General features: G+C 35.4%; 2 protein-coding genes across 6 annotated transcripts in view; both read right to left on the bottom strand.

The window, feature by feature from the left end:
* The window catches only part of syngap1b (synaptic Ras GTPase activating protein 1b), a 135,419-nt gene extending 124,661 nt beyond the window's left edge, over positions 1 to 10,758 (bottom strand). The window contains 1 exon segment of the mRNA XM_084385433.1: positions 10,492 to 10,758. Coding sequence (XP_084241559.1) covers positions 10,492 to 10,513 — 22 coding nt within the window. The 5' untranslated portion in view covers positions 10,514 to 10,758.
* A 4,909-nt stretch (positions 10,759 to 15,667) lies between these two features.
* Positions 15,668 to 22,738, bottom strand: part of phf1 (PHD finger protein 1) — a 20,543-nt gene continuing 13,472 nt past the window's right edge. For 3 of the 5 annotated variants that reach the window (XM_084385292.1, XM_084385293.1, XM_084385290.1), the window contains exons 13-15: positions 20,571 to 20,686; positions 20,178 to 20,261; positions 15,671 to 17,507 (exon numbers count right to left, since the gene is read on the bottom strand). In XM_084385292.1, coding sequence (XP_084241418.1) covers positions 17,249 to 17,507; positions 20,178 to 20,261; positions 20,571 to 20,686 — 459 coding nt within the window. In that variant the 3' untranslated portion in view covers positions 15,671 to 17,248. Of the gene's footprint in view, positions 17,508 to 20,177; positions 20,262 to 20,570; positions 20,687 to 22,738 lie in introns of all 5 variants that reach the window. The other 2 variants (XM_084385291.1, XM_084385294.1) reach the window with 2 other exon arrangements.

The following is a 22,738-nucleotide window of genomic DNA, read 5'->3' as shown; positions in this document are numbered from 1 at the left end:
TTCAGTAGACTTGAAATATAACCTATACAGGCAACTTTATGGAACTTTTCTGATGGGTTTTTGTCCTTTTTGAAGCTCGACATCGAAGGTCTCTAAAACCGGTCGCTGTATGGAAAAGAGCTGCCTTAAATGACATGCTTTAAAGATATGTTAGCCAATACAAAACCCATGTAAATGATCAATTTCTCTATTTTTGCAAGCCCCATGAGCAAGAATGTCACATCTGGAGAAAAGCATGCGGGGTGGAACTAAAGAACAAAGTGCTACGTGAACCGCCACCGATCTGAGTTGTTCTAGACTAGTGTATCGGAGAAACAACAGAAAGCTGAGAACATGAATGAAAATCATACATGAAAGCGTGAAGAGAGAAACCTCAGTATCAAACCATTTTTACATGCAGTGCTGCAGACGTGCAAAAGAACAGTCTGTGCAAAGAGCCCCATTGCTTTACTGATGGATCTTACATGCTTATTATCTTTCCTAAACTCATTTATAGGCATCACATTAGTCGTTTTAAACAGCACCTCATGCATGCGTTATTTAAAGGAGCAGTTGTATGGAAACAAACTCAAACTTACTAAATTGTGGTTGAAATGCAAATAAACAATGCAATATGAATTATTTGAATATTACAGAAATATAATTCACTCCGTAATACTGAAAAAAACATGTTTGACTGAATTGTCATTTCAAATAGTCTGTACAAACCCTTAAGGCTACAGATTTGATTAATTCCTTAAGATAATATTCAAAGGATAATGAATGTTTCTAATATCTTTCCACTCCCAAAGCACCTGAGTGTTTTGATGAAAATATGGAAATTTGACATGAATTAGAGCCGTACGAGTCTATAAAAGAAATTAACCTCTGTGGATACAGCGCTCGATCACCGCACTAATGTATCCCTGCAATATTAATGTGTAATTCCCATTAGCTTTATTTATTCAAATCCTTTAAAAGCACACAATTTTAGTCTTCAAGATTAAAAGCATCACTTTTATAATCGATTATATTTAGGGTTAGTGATTTGAACAAACCCTTAGTAAACTTTAGTAACTCATTTACACAAGAGGCATGAATGATACCTCAATGAATTACAATACGTTTAAAATATATTTCTTTTCTTAATAATCTTAATAAAAAAATTCTTATTTACTTCTAAGTGATGTACAAATATAAATGGAAATGGAAATATTTAGACATCTAACAATACAATACTAATTTTCTTAATAATCATTTATTTTGACTTCAGTACAATTTCAACATAAATGCTAATTATTCATGTTGTTTGCATCAAACTTTTTCATTCTGTTGTGAGCCATATTTTTAATAAATGAAACAAATATGCATACAGTTTTGTGAAAAATATAATAATTATTTTATAATAAATAGTGTAATAAATATTTCTTAATATTTTAAATTAACACATATACATTAAATATTTCTAAGCACTGAACATTTAAACTGAATGTAAATGAAAATGTTTCTCATCAGGATATAACCGTACATAAAATCTTCCTAATAATAATGTAATAATTTCCTTTGCCTTTAGTAAAATTGCAACATAAATGGCAATTATTTAATATTATGTCTATGCCTTTGTAACATCAAATGTTTTTTTTGTTTTTTTATTATATCGTGAGCCATAGTTTTAATAGTATAAAATTAAACAAATATGCATACAGTTTTGTGAAAAATAGTATAATAAATTATTTTATAATAAATAGTATAATAAATATTTATTAATATTTTAATAATAATAATTTTTGGCTTTAGTAACTAATGCCATTTATTTAATATTTAAATATGTTGTCTTCATAACATTTTTTTTTTTTCACACACAGTATAACCAGGTCTATATTTTATGAAGGAGGTCCTAACTATAAATGTGTTGTTTTACATATTTAAAACACTGCAAACAGCATCATAGCATGCATACATACATACTATATAATGAAGGAATGCACACACATTAAACAGTTTCATAACCAGTCATGGCCAGTCTCATAAACGTGCTATGATGAAATGCCAGTATGGTGGGCTTCTGTTGCGGGGTCCATTGGCTCTATATTGCCCTGGCTGTGTAGAGTTGATTACAGTCAATTACAGTAAGCTTCATTCTTTATCACTGCATCAGTAAGCGAGAGCGTGAGCCATGAAGTCCTAAAACAGGCAGTCTGCCACACTCCACCTACCTACTGCATCTGTCATCTGTCTCTGTGTGCTAATACTCCATCACTGGAGCTAAGACTGCAAAAAATGAATGATTTACACAGTATCCGCTGCTTTGAATCATTTAAAAAACAAATGATTTTGGACACCTAAGCCACACAATAATATCTATAATGATCTATATCAATGTCAGTGCATTATGTATACACCAAGTGGCATCTGCAAACAAATTATGTATGAGCTTTTGTTTGCAGTTATTTACATTAGCATAGCTAGTAGCATTTGCATTCACATACTTGCATGGTCTATGTTAAGCCCTTACACTATGTCAGAAAGCAAGAGAAAACATCCGAAAAAGTGCGAGAGTCTAAAACTCGGGTCAGGAAAGCTACAGTAAATAGTGAAATGCTAAAAATCTGTTTGTCATATTTTGTATCTGGAGAATTGAGAGCGGATGATCCGTTCTTCTTCCCCGAAAAGATTCACAAAAAGTTGCTGAGGCACAGCTGTAGTTTAACAGTGTCAGCTGGCCGATGCTCTCAGTATAAGAGCTTTAAATATAACTCTCACTCACTGATGGCCGTCTCGAGTGAGAACTAATGGATGGACTCGCATCCACTGTCTTCACGTGTCACGAATAGCTCCTCAGTGTAAGGTGCCACTGTGTAGGTTTCATATTAATTTCTACGCAATTATATCATAAGCTGCTACATCAGCATGTAATTTGACACAGAGGAAAAGATCAAATCCCTTGCAGGCTAGTTAATGGAAAAAAGTTCAAGGTGTTAGTCATATAGCAGGCCTACATTATATAAAGAACAGTGTGAAGAACTATAAAAGTAGTGATGCAACTAAAACTACTAACAATGTACATTTTTCAGTAGTGTGACACTAAAAATAAAGGTTCTTTATTGGCATTGACGATTCCATGAAGAAACTTTAACATAAAAATAAAGGTTCCAAAAGGGGGGGTTTGGAGTGATGTAATAGAGGAATCATTTTATAGTTCCCCAAACAAACTTTAAGTTTACAGTTCTGAAAGAACCTTCTCCATTATTAAGAACATGTCAGGGTTATGTCCGGTTTAATCTGTGTTTGGCTGAGTCCCAATTCACATACTATCTGTCCTAAATAGTATGCGAAACTAGAATTAGTATGTCCCAAATAGTAGTATGTTGAAATGAGTATTCCAAAGATACCCGGATGGTCTACTATTTCCGGTTAGAATTCGAAGTGCAGATCAATGCACACTCTAACGGCTAATATTGCCCACAACCCATTGCGTGCGGGAGGGAGGAGCTTTGTGGTGATGGTGGTGATTTAAAGGGGCTATATGCAACTTTTTCCCCAAAATAAACGTAACAATAGCCTTTTTATTGGACCATTTATGACTCAAACATCTCCTGATGAGCATACTGACACCTTGTCAGCTCACAGTGAGTGCACCTATAAGCCTGTATCCTATTTTTCCTATTTTCTGTCGGGTCGGATTTTTCGCGCGCTGTCTGCGGATGTGACGTCAAGCGCGTTCATGTTAAACGTTTCAGATCACTCTGCCACCACCGCTAGTCAGCAAACAAACTTAGTTTCTCAAACAATATATGTATTTGACTGTTCTTACCTCTGTAAACATAATGTTGACTTCTTTGCAGCGGATGACTTGTGAAGTGTGCACGTACGAGAGCGAGCAGAAAGGAAGAGCAGTTCCGTTTTTTGGCCACAGGTGTCAGTCGCGAGTTTAAATTTCAGAAAATCGCATATAGCCTCTTTAAACATGGCAGCCGGTGTGGTGAACAATCGAGTCCGATTGAAGAGATGAGTCCGAGCTGCGTCAATAGCAGAGGAGATAGACCACGACTGTATTTTTAAAACACCGGATGCAGAAGCAGAGATGCGCCCTCAGTTTTTAAGTGTAAGAATTCAAATGTTTAACCCTAATTAAAGTTATATTTTATTGTATCGTAATATTAATGGGTTTATGTTGTGCCAAAAAAGTACCGTGTTTATCTTGTAGGGTAAATAAAAAGGCTGCAAGTGTCTTTTTTTATGTATTTGATGTTTCAGATTTATACCTTACTATAAACTCTTATGAAAATAAACACCTTTTACTACACTAACCATAGTTTAACCACACTGACTTATTTATAGTAATACTGTGGCTGTACAAATGTTAACTTTATCAGTCCAACCAAAGAAACATGGTTACTACACTTTTACTATAGTAAAAGCATGGGTCATTTTCATCGGGGTACATAAGTATAAATACGTTAAACAATAGTTATACTATAAACTTTAAATATTTTAACTCAGAAAATAAGTAGCTTTCATTACACACATTGCACATGAACATCAGAACCAGACGCCTCACAAACGACCTGCGTTTGGTTGATCTACGACGACGCCCTGCTTCACTCCTCAATTTGGTAGAACACATTGTAAATGTATTGTGGAAAAAACAATGAGGAAAAAAAGATGGGAATAGTAAATAAAATTATATTGGACATATAAGAATGAATGAAATGTAAAATGTTTTGTTAACAGTCGCGGTGTGCGTAACTAGGCAACCACGTTCTCGTTCACGTTGCATGACGTCATCGAAGTATGTCCCAGAACGTGCATACTCTTTTGCTACACACTCAAAAGTATGTACTTTTTCCTCACAAAAAAAGTACATACTTTTAGGTCGTAGTATAAGTAGGCGAATTGGGACTCAGCCTTTGAGTTTTACAATGAGTTGGTTTTTGCTCAGTTTTCTGTGTCCTTTGTCCCCACTTCTAGTTAGTCTCCTAGGTTACACATTGTTTGATTATCATTTGCACCTGATGTTCATTTAGTTGATACACTGGTTTGTTCAGTGCATTTTAAGCTCTGTGTTTCCTTCTGTTCATTGTCAGTTCTTGTTGAGTTTAGTTAAATAGACTAAAACTGCTGCATTTAGATCCTTTTTTTCTCATCATTTCAACCACTGTGTGAAAGAACCTTTTGTGCAATGAAAATGAATGTTCCATGAATGTTAAAGATTCTTCATGGAATCATTAGTGGCTTTTGCACCGGAGAAACCTTTTCATAGTTCCTAGAACTAATTGCGGAAGTACACGTTTTTTGGCGTGTTAGCACCTCAGGAACTAATGATTTTAGTTCTAGGAACGACTTATGGGGGAACTAAATTAGCTCCTACCTCAGAGTAGGGTCTAAACCAGATCAATAGGAACTACTAGTGACATAAGTGTACTGATTGGCCAAACGCACACGAAACACCAGCACCTGCTATTTAAAAAAAAAAGGCTGTGTACACACACATATTATAGCCTGTATATTTCCTGCACAAACTAGTGATAGATGGACCTCTCAACCCTTACGCTAAGGAGAAAATCCAACGTGACTTTGAGGGGACCAAGCGATTATTTCTGCTCAGCTAGGGACATTGGGCATCAACCAAATGCTAAAGCTTTTTCATATACTGTTTGCTTTCTTTGTATACTGTTTGCTTCAAAGTCACAACAACAAGCGTGGCTTACGTCACCAGGAAAACGGTCCAAGGGGAACCGCCCTGGTGGCTAGTTCCTATAAAGTTCTTAGAACCACCCGGTGCAAAAGCCCCTAATGATGCCAAAAAATAGCCTTTATTAACATTGTGCAAATGGTTCTTTAGATTGTTCTTCACATAAAGAAATATCATTTCTACAAATCTCTTCTATTTTTTAAGAGAGCACCTTATCTGTTTTCATAATAGTCTAGCTTTTCCAGAAACAAGCTAGTTTTTTCCACAAGTATATGTCATATACAGCATAAACAAATCTGATACATTTTAGTGAATGTGTTTGTTTCAGAAGGTTCACCTAAATAAACGATTCACTGATCAAAACTCCTGCATCTTCTCTTTTGAAGTGAAATATTTAATTAAATTATAGTGTTTGTCACTGCAGTATGTGTTCGTCTCAGTTATATAAATGCTGAGAATGTATTCTAATTTTAGCAGTTACACTCTTAAAAATAAAGGTTATTTCTTTGCTTCTATGGTTCAGGAACCTTTAACATAGAACATTTCCATTGCATGAAAGTTTTTTTGTTTTTTTTTATTTTGTAGTGGAAAAGGGTTCTTTAGAATATAAAAATGTTCTTAAAACCCCCATTTTACATTGTACAATTAAGAAGGGGTCACCCTAAAATATAAATGCAGGATAAAGATATTATGTTGAATTATGATATTATGATACAAGATATTATGCCGGATAAAATGTGTTAATTCCTGAATTAAACAGTATCATCTGACTCTTTTGAATTTATAAAGGCATTGTCCCTCAAATAGCTTTAATAGTTGTCTACTTTCTTAACAACATGTAGAGTAGCTAACTACTTTATTTAAATCAGTGAGTTGATTGTACTAAACTTTAAACTAGTCTGTAGCTTTGCATGCTACTGTACAGTTTAAAAAAAATCACTCTATGATATTTAGTCCTACTGTAGATATGGTCTACAGTCTATGACTAAAAAGTATGTCAGTGATTGAGCTTCACAAAAGTACAGTAATAGCACACCTCTTCTCAACAATCTCATGAAATCCTCAGGACAAGCTACACACCAAAGTTTAATAAGGTTAGAGGTTTGTTCAAATCCCTTGAATATGAGCTACAATAAAAATGATGCTTGTCTAAGCAAAAAAACAACACTAATTAGCATGTTCTTCTTACAGCTTAAAATATGAATTTATCACAAACTGTAGCTGCTGTTTATATGCATACAGTAAACCGTTCAAAAGTTTTGGGTGGATAAAAAAAAAAAAGTTTGCATTTATTTTAAAATGTAATTTATTTCTGTGATGCAAAGCTGAATTTTCAGCATCATTACTGCAGTGTTCAATGTCACATGATCCTTCAGAAATCATTCTAAAATGCTGATTTGCTGCTCAAGAAACTGTGTTGAAAACAGTTTATTTGAAATACAAATCTTTTGAAACATAATTGTCTCTACTAATCAATTTAATGCATCCTCGATGAATACAAATCGTACTTTCTTTAAAAAAATAGTACTCATCCCAAAACTTTTGAACGGTAATGTACGTTTACAGATCCTTATTAAAAGTTTTACTATTTAAAATGACTGATGGATGTAATATCTGTTAAGAACCCCTTATTCTGACTTCGGACTGAATCAGTCTTTAGGTTTTCTGGCCCTAAATGACCTTCTGGCAACATGAATAGTTAAAACCAATCAAAATGGGGAGACCATCTTTTCTACAGAAGCCTGTTAAGTCAAGCTGTAGGCTAAACATTTGAGTATAATTGAATTACTATAAGGCTGACTTTATAATAAGGGAACATCTTGCTGGCCTCTTTGGTCCTGGTGTGAATATTAAAACCCCGGAGTACAGTGATGTTTTTTCTCTGCACTGCTGATGTTAAAGTGAGTCAGAAGCTTCCAAACCCTGGTGAACTCCCTATAGCCAGAATTTTAAGGCATAATCTCAATACAAGCTCAAGCGAATAAGTTTCGCTTTTCACTGCATTCCAAAGTTCAAGTTTGATGAACTCTAAACCGGCGAATTCGTATCACATGAAAACGTTTAATAGAAAATTGATACGCCACAGTGTGACCTTTTAACTGGACTAAAAGAATGCAAAACTTAAATCTGCAGAATAACAGCATTGCAGTAAAGTGGAGTAGATTGCATATTTGTAAAAAAAAAAAAATGATATTGTTGAATTATGTTTTTCTTTTAATACACCACAGAATGTCGGCACCGATAGCCTCATGGGCAGCGTGCTGACATATGGCGCCGTTGTGCTTCGGGTGACCCGAGTTCAAATCCCGGCTCGTGGACCTTTCCCGATCCTGTCCCCCGTCTCTCTCCCACCTCGCTTCCTGTCCACTCTATACTATCCTATCACAATAAAGGCAAAAATCACCCAAAATAAATCTTAAAAAAAAAAAATACACCACAGAATGTGATGTCATTCTACGATCATGATGGCATGATGCCCTTTCTTTATAAAGTATATCTGAAACAATCCTGAAGGAGAGACCAAAGAGTGTAAAGTTTCACTAGCAATGTTTCCATCCTATTTTTGTGCACAATTTGGGATATCGCATAAAAAATGTGCTGGATGGAAACGCCAGTTGCAAATAAATTCAAAAAATGTGCATAAATGCGCTCATCTGAGTCGGATCATTTTTTTATCCGATAAAAAAACATGCGCATAATCGATGGAAACACATTTGCCGAATAAATCATCAAAAAAAGACACGTGACTTTGCGATGGCACGGCACAACTGGACCAATCAGCAGACCGATCTCTTGCACAGCGTCTGAAATGCTGATTTGGTCATTCTGAAATGCCTGAGTAAAGTGGTTAAAGTGGTATAATAACCTCCCAGAACTGTCTTATACGAATGCGTTCCCAAACAGCAGGTATCCACCTGAGAAAGCACGTTAACATGACCGTGTTTATTGCGTTTCGTCTCCGCACTCGGATGAGTAATATATTACATCCAAAAATTATTATAAACAGTGGCTTCTCCAACATCAACTTCCATTCTTCTTAGTGATATTCAGCGGCAGTTTATCAGGAAGAGACCATTTTGATCTCTTTGACTCACTGGATGGAAATGGTGCTTTATTCGCAAATGTTTTATGCGGTATTCCATCTTTTTGATGAAATCTGAGAGCTTTCTGGCCCTCTAATGAGTTTGGAACGACATGAGGATGAGTAAATAATGACTGAATTTTCATATATGGGTGAACTATCCCTTTAAGGCCCATTCAAACCGAGAACGACAACTATAAAGATAACTATAACAACAACTCTATTAGCGTCGACACCAGTGCATAATATTGTTCTGTTTATTCTATACAGTTTTGTTGTCTGTCACTTTAAAGGCTCAAGCTCTTTAAAGCAGGATGGATTCTGATTGGCTGTCAATGTTTTTATCATTCATCAGCTGGAAAAAAATCGTTCGGAAAGTGATTCCAAAGATATCGTTTCTCTGTGCCGTTTTCGTTGTAGCTGTGCTGCGGACTTTGATATTCTATTATATTTAGAACTACACCTTTATCGTTTTCATTATAGTTATTGTCCTTGGTGTGAATGGGCCTTTAGTTTGGTCTTCCTTCTTCACTGATAGTTTATTTTACAAAGCCAATGATGATCTTTACAACAATCATTGTCAATTGTCCATGAAAATGCTGTGACACACTGAAATAGGTCTGTAGACATCAACAACAGGCAGCAAAAGTCTTGAAATTAGCTTTATAGTATTACTTTCACATTATGAGGCCGTTAGAACAGTTAGACTATTATGATGCATTTTTTTAGACACTGACCACAGTCTACTTTCACTGTTGAAAGTGTTCCAAAACTCCAAAACAATTATTCTCCCTTATGGAACAAACATTAGAAGAAAATTCCCATTAGAAAACCCTCTTTGCTAAACAAATTGGAAACAGCTTAGGTGGAACTCAGGCACATTATATTCTCAAAAATCAGTTTCCACGCTTCGACTTTGAACCGACAGAGGTCAGTCATTGGGCAAGTTACTTCTCGACCCAGTTAGTCATCTTTCCTTTTTCATCATACAGTATAAGAGTTCAAAGCAACTATTTACACTGTCCACACAAATATTAGGCTATGCTATAACATAACCAGCAGCACTCAAATACAAGAGCTGAACTGACATCATTATTAATTCAGCAAAATATAAGTCTGATGAAGTTGACTTCTCACAAGAGATCAAAACGCAAAGCCACATTTATAGTGACTTAATATTACATGCACAAAAAATAGCCTAAGAATGAATGATCAGCGCTCCTCACCCAACAGCAATGCTCCATTTAAAAACTATTAAGTGACTGTTAAAGTATTGATGCGTCTGCTATTGAGGAAAACAGATGCACCGTTGCAAAAGGAAGGCAATAAGCTCATTCCCCCCAAAGCATGCAATAACATCCCAGTCAGCTACTTCACAAAACTCAAGAGTACACACACAAAAAGTATCCAAATGAAAGGATATGTCAGTAGTGAGCATCTGAGCCATTTCATTCATATACACAAATCAAGATAATTCCTCCAACCAGTGAGCTTCCATGCAGTGGGATAGAGACCCTGCAGGGTTTGCAGGTGCTGCTTAAACAGATTGTAAAACGTCGTAAAGGGCAGAGGGGTCTCTAACCCTCACGAGCACACAGAAGCTGCCTGACTTGGAGTGATAAAATGACAGCAGTCCTCCACCTGCAGCACTGAGAGCATCAGCATCAGCATCAGTGGTCCTCTAGCGCAGGAGGACGCTGAGGGAGGAACACGGAGGACGCAGCACAAATCTTACCTTGAAAGGGAACATATGACATGTTCCAACGGCATTGAACGTGCTCTCAGTGTCTCATCAGTCTCTCGACATGCGAAAATATCCTTCAGCAGTCAAAGGAAGCCCAAAACCCCTTGTGCTCATGGACTGCGTCGATGCTGGAGCGATATTCCCGTAATGCGAATGGAAGAATCGAAACAAAATCATCGTCCATGCTCGACAAGAGCCATTGGAATGATTACAGCCCGTATATCGCATCACATATCACACACGCGCAAAACAAGAGTGATGAAGAAGGAGAACGAAGGGAGAGAGAGAGAGAGAGAGAGAGAGAGAGAGAGAGAGAGAGAGAGAGAGAAGGGGGCGGTGAAGAGAGAGAGCGCGCGCATGTATGTGTGTGCGCGTTTACCAGAGTAGATCGATCTAAAAGCACTGTGTGTCTGTAAATTGGATGTGATATAATCCCATTTAGATTCAATTGACAATTAACCATATAAATACCATCGAATATGAATATGGTAGGCTAATCATATAAATAAGAGTAGGCTACTACGGTAGCCTATTTCTGATGCCATCGCTGGGTTCTGAAGTTACACGATGAGTGAACAATTCATTTGAACCTCGATCTAACATCTAAAATAATAACTTTAACCAAACTACTGTACAGACCAGTTAAATATAAAACTATGATTTATGACTATGATAAGTGCTTTCCGTTATAGGATAAAAATGCATGTGGTCAAATATGGACAAAACCAACCGTTGGTTGAATTTTTTTTATTAGGCTACATTTTAAACCCAACGGTTGGGTTTGTCCATATTTGACCCAAACAACCCAGCATTTTTTTAGTGTAAAGCAAAGTATTACTATTGCTCATGATTTGAATAAAACACACATTAAAGGGTTAGTTCACCCAAAAATGAAAATTATGTCATTAATTACTCACCCATGTCGTTCCAAACTCGTAAGACCTTCGTTCATCTTCGGAACACAAATTAAGATATTTAACTTAAACTGCAACGTTATTACGACTTTCAAGGCCCAGAAAGGTAGTAAAGACATCGTTAAAATAGTCCATGTGACTACAGTGGTTTAACCTTAATGTTATATGAAGCGACGAGAATACTGTGATGCATTTTCACCATGATGCATGCATGTGGTTGGCTACTGAAGGCCAATACTGAGCCAGCTTTCTGAGCAGAACCCGGAAGCACTGCTGCATTGTGACCGTTTATATACTGTCTATGATTGTGACAAAAAGTAGTCACATGGACTATTTTAACAGTGTCTTTACTATCTAATATGGATGAATAGTTTATAACATTTCTTTTTGATAGGGAGAATTTTTTGACTTTTTGTATCCTTTTTACAAGATTTCAGATTAAACTTTGAAAATCTCCCACTGATGACATCTTTATAATATTTGCACACACACACACACACACACACACACACACACACACACACACACACACACACACACACACACACATATATACATACATATATATAGGCTATATATATAGCCTATATATATATACACATACATAGAGATATATATCCTACAGGTTTTCTATTCTTACTGGCTGAATGTTTTTGTGCCCAAGATTAAATTAGGTTGTTTTATTAAAGATTTATGAACACATTTCTCTCTGGCTTTGTTTGGCAGCTGTAATACATTTTTATGGCTATTCGAAGAACATTAGAACCTAAAAAAAAGAAAAAAAAAAGAAAAAGAAAAAGCTTTTTAAAGCAGAAGTTAAAATCACAAAATTTAAAATGAATAATTACAAAAGCAGACTTAATTTTAACTGGTAAAATGAATCTCAGCTTAGTAATTGGCCTACAGTATATTAGCCTATTTGATTTAGTCCCTTTACAGTTATTGCTATCATAAAAATACACTTACTTGTAGGTTTAACATTCTAAATAAGGCACATTTAATGTCCATCAACAAATATTTTAGCATATATATATATATATATTGTACTTTATTATGTCTTTCAATTCAAACACATTTAACACAATTAATGGACAGTTGCTTTAAAGACATAATATTTTCCCCCATAATTATTCCTTATTTTTCCTTTCGTGATAATACCCACCAACACATAAAAAACACATAATTAGAACAATAACCAATAAATACAGTTAGACACTTTTACATATGAAAAAGAAAATGATTTTTTAAATATTTATTATTAAATAAATATTAATAAAAATGAAACATTCACATATTTATCTCAAACTCTTATAATGACATAATTCCTAATAAGTTATTCAAGTAATATTATTTAAATAGAAAATAATAAGAATAGTATACTTATAATTATTAAATAATAAGTAAATAAATAAAATAACTAGAATTAAAAGTTAATGGGTTATATAAAACATTTTTTAATGTAATATGTATTCCTTTATTGGAATATTCTTTGATTTTAGTGGTTGCCTATATCTTTTCAAAATTATTGCTCTTAATTTCATGTTATCCTCTCCATAGTGTACTTTAGAAACGAAATCTAGCCAATAATTTAAAACTGGGATTCTTGCTTTCTCCAATTATTTTTTATTGCTTTAAAAGCTGTAATTCTCAGCATTCTAAAGAAGATAGCATAGGTCATACACCCAAAACTATATTTTGTATCTTTATTATATTTGGTTTCTTAAAAATGTCTTCCCTGAATTATACTTCTGTTCAAGTAGCCTATAAAATACATGAGTGTAATGAGCGATAAGTTCACAGCAACTTATCCAACATAATAAGTTAAATATTTATAGTTTGAAGATATTTCTGGTGTTATAAAATATTGCAAATGTATTTTCTAACCAAAATTGATGTTTTAGTCAGAATTATTGCGCTCATTCGGCGTGCATGCTGCGCTCATTCAATGTGAAGTTTAGCAGCAAAATGGATATATTTGCACGACTTTCTAACATTTACAGATGGAGAATATACCTGTGAAATGTATGTTTTGCACTAAAGAAAAACGCATAAAACAGCACAATATATACGCTGTTTGATGGTGGATCCATGTGATCCATGCTCGACCTCTAGGGTTGCTTAGGAAAAGCGTGCACACGAATTATCTAGACTAGATAAACCTGGATCAAATTAGTGGGATTGTGTGAACTTCAATTTCCTTTTATAAAACCGCTTTAGCCCCAACTTATTTGTTAGGTTCATTCAAGTCAGGTGTTGGAGTTTAATCCCCGCTTTTCTTATGAAACAGCCCTCAGTGGTGGTAAACAGAAGCTCAAGCTTGTTCGCTTGACGTGTGAGAACCAATGAAGTTCATTCTCGTGTTAGGCAGCACGTTTGTGCTTCCGCAAAAAACAATTTGTTCTCGCGCGTCAAGCAGGTTCGGTTGCATGCTTTCTGATCAATGTTTAAATGTGAATAAAAGCCTAAATTCAATCTGTTCATCACAAAAAAAAGCGATCGAGTCTCTTCAGGAAATTTGGACTAAACCGCTCAATTCATATGGATTAGTTTTACGATCTCTTTATGACCTTTTTGAAGAGTCAAAGTGGTAGTTGCGTAGCTGTCAAAGGAGGGACAGAAAGCTCCCTTTCATCATTTGAAAGATCTTCATTTGTGTTCTGAAGATGAACGAAAGTCTTAAGGGTTTGGAACGACATGAGGGTGAGAAATTAATGACAGGACTTTCATTTTTGGGTGAACTAACCCTTTAAGCTTGTCAGCAATTTAAAAAAAAGAAAAGAAAAGCACTTCAAAATTCCAATTTGAGTATGACTATGTGTTAAAGCAAAACATCAAATCTCTTCTAGTCTTTTTATTTTATTATTATTATAAAAACCCATAGAAAATTGCAGACAGAAACCTATAGCTCATAAATGAAAATTCTCTTCCAGGTTTTAGGACTACAAACTGAACATGTTGGATTGTCATTCGGCTATTAAATGTTAAACATAATTACATTTGATCTCTTATAGTCTCTTTACTGACATTTTCTCTCTTATAGACTCTTACATTGCCAAACTATTAATAAGCATAAAAAAACCTCTCTCTTTACCAACTAAACACGTTGCCTTCGAATGTACATGGGAAGTCATTCAGTATTTTGACATTCACATAGGCCTACTCAAAACAGAAACAAAATACAGAAGTAGCCTAAACAAATAAACAATGCATGATGGAGACAAACTGTTGTAGAAGTGTTTTGCATACACAAATACACCTGCATCACTTTTACAATGACTATGCATGGTAGGCTATCTAAAGAAAAAAGGTTAGGTCTAGCTCTTTTATATATAACAAATCAATAGTGTTGAAATAAAGAGGTAAAACTTAAATAACTTTGCAAAACCATTCAGTATAACGCAGAGTTGTTTCCCGCCATCTTTCATGCGAACAACACCCACCCTTTAACGTCATAACTTGTTTTTTCACTGGAAAACACGACTAGGCTTGGTCAATCATGTGCACGTAAATCCCAATTACGATATTTCAGGGTTCACTTGAAGGAGTACTGTATTAACGCACATATTTCTCTGAAGATTCTCCACAGAGCCAGAAACTGAGGCCTGCTGTCAAGGCAACCGGAGCCAAAATGGCGTTCAGCGCATATCTAAACTCCAAACTACAACATTCCCAGCCGTCTGCTGTTTTATGTTATTTCTCAAAATACATTACAGTCCTTATAAAACATAATACAACGTGCTTGAACCTGTGAGAAGTATTATAACGAAATTCCTAGTGTCATAGTGCTCACCTGTTAGGGGAAGGTGGGCGTTCAATGGTCGTACACGGCTGCCACCCGGTGGTCGCAATAAGAAATGCACATACAAATTATAAATAATCTCTCTCTCACGTTGTGTTTTCATGTTTTACGGGGACTTTCTATAGACATAATGGTTTTTAAACTCAACAAACTGTATATTATATCCCCTTACACTAAGCCTACCCCTAAATCTACACATCACAGAAAACTTTCTGCATTTTGACATGTTCAAAAAACATCACTTATGATTTATAAGCTGTTTTCCTCATGGGGATTTCCCCACAAGGACAAGGATTTCGGATACTGCCATCTTTGTGGGTATATTTGTTCCCATAATGCAGGGTTTACCCTATGGGTTTACCAGGCCGGCCACACACACACACATTTGAATCTAGAGGAAGTTCTTCTTTTTAAATGTAAATTTAAACAGAGAAAGTCGACAAGTGCAACTTTTATACAACATAATGGTATCTTTTTATTGTTTGTTTACATTTTTAGGTGTCAACCTAGAGTACATATAAACATAATCTGACAAAACGTCAAAGAATACATCAAATTAAACTTGACTATAAAAAAAAAGGACTACAGTCTGCTAATTCTGGTCACCCTGACATAAAATTTGTCTATCTATGACCTAACAAGTACGTACCATGGATTTAAAAAATAAAGAAATAAAAACACACACAATACATTCATTATCATTCACTGATGAAATGAGCTTCACATAAGGACTAAATGCCTCATGTTTTTATTCAGGTAGAATGATCTGCATTTAATCTGTATTGGACCTGATAAATGTTCAGGGACTCGTTTCTGTCATCTTTAAATATATTTCTGTTGCAGTCGTTCGAGTTACAATAAAAGCCTACTTCCGCCATGCAAGAAAAAACAACAACATGACATACATACTAAATCCTATTTCTGAGATAAAAAGTCATAATTATGACACATTTCATCATTTCAATTTATGTAAATTTCATTCACTTTTTTATGTCAATTTCTGTCATAATTATGACAAAAACTGAAATTATGAGAAAATGTTTTTTGATTTTTTTATTATAACTGTCACAATAATGATTTTTCATGTCATAATTATGACAAAAAGCATGTTGTTTTTTCTTTTGTTGCAGAAATAGGCTTCCATATAAGTTACAGTGATTTTAACAGGGTTAAAAGTTTTAAGAACACTCTTATATTCATTTAAATCCACTCTCTCAATAGCATATCTTGACAAACTTCTAATGTACGTTGTTAACCATCATGAAACATTTGAATGATATGCTTACTATTAAAGGAATATTCCTAAATTCAGTACAAGATAAGGTCAATCGACCACATTTGTGATCGAGATTACAGTGAAGCATTTACAATGGAAGTAACGGTCAACAATCTTGAGCTGTAAAGCTGTTTAAATCATTTTTACAGTTGTTAAATACGGCTATACTATTGAAATAGCGAGCATTTTAACACTTCGCTTCCATTGTAAATGTAACCGTACCTTTTTTTTTAAGGAGGGACAAGAGGAAATAAATGTTTGTGATAATCAACATTATGCCATAATTGCTGTCGACTGAACTCGCACTGAACCATATTTCTTTAATGACTATTTTCAGAGTAGAACTCATTTCCCTGTCGTTAAAATATTACAATTATTGATGTGACCGCATGAAAAAAAAAAGCTTTCCTGAAATTGTACATTTTGACCGTTATGCGCACATGAACGACATGTGATGGCGATGATTAGCTTATACATTACAAATCATGATAATAAAGTTCAAGGCATTCTAAAGGCGTTTTCTAACAGTATTCAAAATATAGGAGACACTGTAAAAGAAACTAAAGAGATTTAACAGTATAATCTCAGAGTGAAGCTGCTGTGTAGCTCAACCTGGATTTGCTCGCTGTGGTTTTCTTCTCGAGACACCCACCTGCTCATTGATGCTTTCACACCTCTGCTCGTAACCATGCAAACCTTAATGATGCGTCTTGATGTCTCTAGCCCTTTCCCCTTTCTCTTTCTCTATCTCACACAGTCTCAGTACACGCTCACATTTCCCCATTCAACCAGGTACTGGACTTTTCCGTCCGCCGTCACGCGTCTGGCCAGGATCCGGACGGCGTCGCCTCCCCCCCATCCCATGGCCGTGGGCCCCCCCATGCCGACTGTGCTGGGGTAGGGTGGCACGTCACGCAGGAAGAGAGAAGGGCAGCTTTCATACCGCTGTCCGGGTGGGTGACCCGAGGACGGAGAGAATGGAAGGCAGGGGGCTGGAAGTCGACAAGGGTCCTCTGCACTGAACAGAACAATTACACAGACATGCAAAAAGTACTCAATTTGAAAGAACAGTTCAGCCAAAATCTAAATTATATATTATTATTTTTTCTCATTTTATAAAATTTAATAAAAAATAATCTTATTCTCCAATAAAAATATCTAAGCATTCTTAAATCAAGATATACTTACTTGAGAAGCAAAATTACTTTAGATATTAAGTCTTGTTTTATGACAAATGTATCAAAATGAACAGGAAAAAATATCAGTCAGTAGGGTAAAAAAAATTAACTTAAAGGGTAACTCTCGCCAAATTGCACCCTAGGCTATTTTTGTTAATCTACCCGGGTCAAACTTTCGTTTAAAAGCATAATTAGAATGGAAACGCCACTTTTAAGTTTGACCGTATTTTCGTTTTCGGTCAAAATGCTTTTTGAATGGGAGTGCTTGGGGCACTACAGTGATAGCATCAAAAATCACTATTTTTAAAACACTAAGAAGGCTGGACACAACATGAAACTTTGCTCGAAGTATCACCAGGGGCTCTACACATGAACTCCAGCATTGAGAACATTGTTTGTGTACACAGAGTTTACTAAAAAAATAAGTTTTTTCATTTGTCAGAAACTGAACGAGGATCTGTTTACTGTATCCAGCGTAAACCGTGCCAGTGATTATAATGGGAAGAAAATGATTTGCATTTGCATTATCTGAAAATGATTTGCATTTTATGCGACACTCCGCTTACATGTAGGCAAATGTCAGCCGTTAAAGGGTTAGTTCACCCGAAAATGAAAATTATCCCATAATTTACTCACCCTCAAGCCATGCTAGGTGTTTATGACTTTCTTCTTTCAGCCAAACACAATCAGAGTAATATTAAATAATATCCTGGCTCTTTCATGCTTTATAATGGCAGTGAATGGTACCATTTTTTTCAGTAGCACCTCACTGCAGTACACGAGATCCAGGGGGCGGAGTTGGATCAGATCTAAGGGGTGGAGATTGGTAGGTTTAGGGGTGGGTTTAGGGATCAGGGGGTGGGTTTAGGTATACGTAAGGTGGGAGGAGTTGGATCCCCCTGGATTTCGTGTTCTGCAGTGAGGACCATCTCATTTTTATCACCCCTCCATCATAAAAGTAATCCATACAGCTCCAAGAGGTTAATAAAGATCTTCTTAAGCGAAGCAATGTGTTTTTGTAAGAAAAATATCCATATTTACAACTTTATAAACTGTAATTACTTCGATGGTATGGCCACGTAGTCAGGAGCGAGGAAGAGTCAATAGCGAAGAGGGCCCTGCATCTCAACCCTGAAGGAAAAAGACCCAGAGGAAGACCAAAGAAGCGATGGATGGATTGGATAAAGGAAGACATGAAACATGAAAATGCCGCCCCCAAAGACGCCCTCGATCGGAAGAAATGGAGAGCAACATGCCGAAAAGCGCACCCCGCATTACGACAGGACAAACGCTAGGAGAGTGAGAGAGTAACAGCCGTCCGTGCGTTCACGAGAGAGTCGAGTTCCGAGGGAAGAGTGACCTCTGACCCGACGCATGGCGCATGTAGCATAAGCTGAGGTGAGAGTAGACGCCTCTCGCGGTTCAAACAAATAAGGCTGAGTTTCAAACAATCTCAAGCTCCTCTGACATTTCTCTTTAAACAAATCTCGTTTTAGACTTCTAATTCGTGACTGGGGTTTTGTTTTGCTCTTTCCTCGACACTTCCGTGTTTGTCAGTACGTCATGCATCGGGTCAGAGGTCATTCTTCCGCCGGAACTAGACTTGTGGACGGCCGTTGCCGGAAGCCAGTGAATATAATTTATAAAGTTATAAATATGGAAATTCTTCTTAAAAAAAAAATGCATTGCTCCACTTCAGAAGGCCTTTATTAACCCCTGGAGCCGTATGGATTACTTTTATGATGGATGGATGCGCTTTTTTGGGCTTCAAAATAAAATGGTAATATTCACTCCCATAATAAAGCTTGGAAGTGCCAGGATATTATTTTTAAAAGAAGAAAGTCATATACATCTAGGATGGCTTGAGGGTGAGTAAATTATGGGATGATTTTCATTTTTGGGTGAACTATTCCTTTAAGTGACTGAACACCAGTGGGCGGGGCCTGTGGTGTGATGATGTATATCTATTCGTCAATGTATTGCTCTGGAGGCAGTCACTCCCAAATGCATTTGCCCGTATGACGTTGCAGATCCCGCAATATTTTCTTAGGGCTTGATTAAATAAATTCTTGTTTTTAATGAGGAGGATGATTTAAGCTCTGAAACTTGCAGGATGATTTAATGGATCAAAGGCCTCTTATATGTCAAAAGATCAAGGCAAATTTGATTTCTCATGTCATGACCCCTTTAAGCATGAACTCACTCAATATTGATCAATTTTACAGAACACAAGACTTTTTCTCAAGTAATTTTCCTACCCAAGTAAATGTATCTTGATTTAAGAATTATTAGATATTTGCATTGGAAAAAAGACAAAAATACTAAGTAAGAAGTATAAACACTGTTGCTGTGTTATTATGGTGATCCTTTTTGGAGCTTGATACCTGCTGATGAGCTTGAATAAAGCCTACCACATACCGGTTTGGAACGTCATGAGCTGAGTAAATCATTTTCATTTTCAGAATGACAGTAGCATTAAATCCATCTCTAATTGACTTCAGTGTACAGACCTGTAATGATGCAGAGTTCTAGACAGGTCCTGAGATCCGTTGTATGAAGGGTGATAGAGCGCGAACATTCTCTTGGGAGGTGAACTGTAATACATAAAGACTTTTTTAAATAAATGAAACAGTGATTATGGTTCATCATATGAAAGCTTGTTACCGCTATGGAATAAAAAAAGGTAATCGCGACTTTTTTCTTGCAATTCTGAGAAACAAAACTCAGAATTGTGAGATATAAACCTGTATGTCTCAAATGCAAATTGATAACTCGCAATTCTGAGGAAAAAAGTCTGAATTATGAGATAAAAAGGTCTACCCATTTCATTTTTTTATTCCGTGGCAGAAACAAGCTTCCATATCTGAAAATGTTATGGTTTTTCATTTTAACATGCTACTAACCCCAGACTCATCTCTTCCTCTGGTTTTCTGGGGTTATACAGGCTTGTTCCATCAGCATAACCGTGGCAACATGGCACCAGGTCAATAGCGTTTGTCGCAACTCCTGGTGGACAAGTCTAAAATGACATGATCAACTGTTATAAATAATAAACATGATCAGTTTAAAAAGGCATATTCACCAGGATATTCTTCAAAATATCACTTTTTGTGTTCTAAGGAATAAATAGTCGTATGTATATACTATGGAAGCTTGTTTCCGCCATGGAATAAAAAATAAAAAAGGGAATTTTTATCTCACTATTCTGACTTTTTTTCTCGCAATTGCGTGATATAGTCGCAATTGCGTATTATAAAGTCAGAATTGTGAGATATAAAGTCACAATTGCGTGTTATAACGTCGGAATTGTAAGATGTAAAGTTACAATTGCGTGTTATAAAGTCGGAATTGTGATAAAGTCACAAGATTAAAGGATTACAAGATATAAAGTCGCAATTGAGAATTATAAAGTCAGAATTGAGAGAGATATAAAGTCAGAATTGAGAGAGATATAAAGTCAGAATTGTGATAAAGTCAGAATTACAAGATATAAAGTTGCAATTGAGAATTATAAAGTCATAATTGCGATAAAGTCATAATTACAAGATATTAAGTCGCAATTGCGAGTTTTAAAGTCAGAAGTGTGAGATATAAAGTCACAATTGCATGTTATAAAGTCAGAATTGCGATATAATTGCCTGATATAAAGATGCAATTGAGAGAAAAATAAATCGTGAATGTCAGATAAAAAGTCACAATTATCTTTTATTTTATTTTTTTATTCTGTGGTGGATACAAGCTTCCATGATAAAATAATTCAGATAAAACATACAGCTGAAAATATTTGACTGATATTATTTTATAACCGAGGTTCATTGTAACTTTAAATAAGACTGCAAATGTCATAAATGCAGAAATGCATTTATTCATGTCGCCTGTATGCCTGTGGACTCTTGTTATTATTTATGATGATTATAAAAAAATTTAGACGCCTCTCCAACAGAATGGTTTCTTGTTCATAAGTGCTGGAAAGCACAAAAGAAAATTAGACTTTCAAATGATATTAGGTGATTTCTGCCCATAGTCTTAAGATTTATGGCTGTGTTAGCCGTGTAATACAGCACACAGTGGGGAAGAAGCGATGGTGCCGTGTGACACAAGTGTGAGGATGAACTCGTACACATACTGAATCTAAATGACTGCATTATTCTGTGGTACATTACATATCATACCAAAGTCAATTGACAATAGCAGTTTGATACAGCAGCTCAAAACTAGAGATAGCATTAGTGCCCGATCACTTGGAAATGATGGTAATGAACAATCACATTAACTAGTTGAGGTTTGGCTAGTTATGGCTGTTAGTTAGCCCTTATTGGTAAATGTCCTTACAAAAATAATCTGCATGCAAAAAGCATTATTCTCCATTTAAAAATAAGTGTGTATTTATGACAAAATGTAAAAAAAAAATTGCTAGCAACATATAAATACATATAAATAATCATAAAATAAAATAAAATAAAATAAAATGGTATTTTGAAATGCATATTTTTATGAAATGAAAATAAAAATACAAAAGTAAATGCAAAACATTAACACATATGGTATTTTAAAACATAGATTTTGTTTTTTATGTAAGATAAACAAACAAAGTAACTGGACTACCTGTGCAGTGCAAAATAAAATAAAAAGAAATAAAATGGGACAAAACAAGATAAAAAAAAGCAATTGCAAAACAATAACTAATATGTTTTTATATGGATTAGGAAAAAAAGCTTGACTACCTGTGCAATGCAAAACAACAACAACAACAAAATAAAGCAAAACAAGACTAAAAAATTATAATAATAAAAGAAAAATACTATGACTCCTACCCAAAACTTGTATATGAACTGATAAAAACATAACATCAAAATGTAAAAAATGTTTGCACACTTACCCGGCGGAATAAGAAAAATTGTTGTCTTACAGTAAAAGTGTGGATGCAAAATGGAAGCATGCAATCATTGTGTCTTTGTGTACATGTATTTTATGGCTACTTGCAAGGCTAGACAGACCTTGTTGATTCAGTGTTGCATGTTGCAAAAAAATAAGTCAAATGAATATGAAGAGAAAAACAAACCCAAAAGGG

Source organism: Rutilus rutilus (genome assembly GCF_951802725.1).
Source record: "Rutilus rutilus genome assembly, chromosome: 17".
In the NCBI taxonomy this organism is placed as follows: Eukaryota; Metazoa; Chordata; class Actinopteri; order Cypriniformes; family Leuciscidae; genus Rutilus; species Rutilus rutilus.
This window is presented reverse-complemented; position numbering and strand designations above follow the sequence as displayed.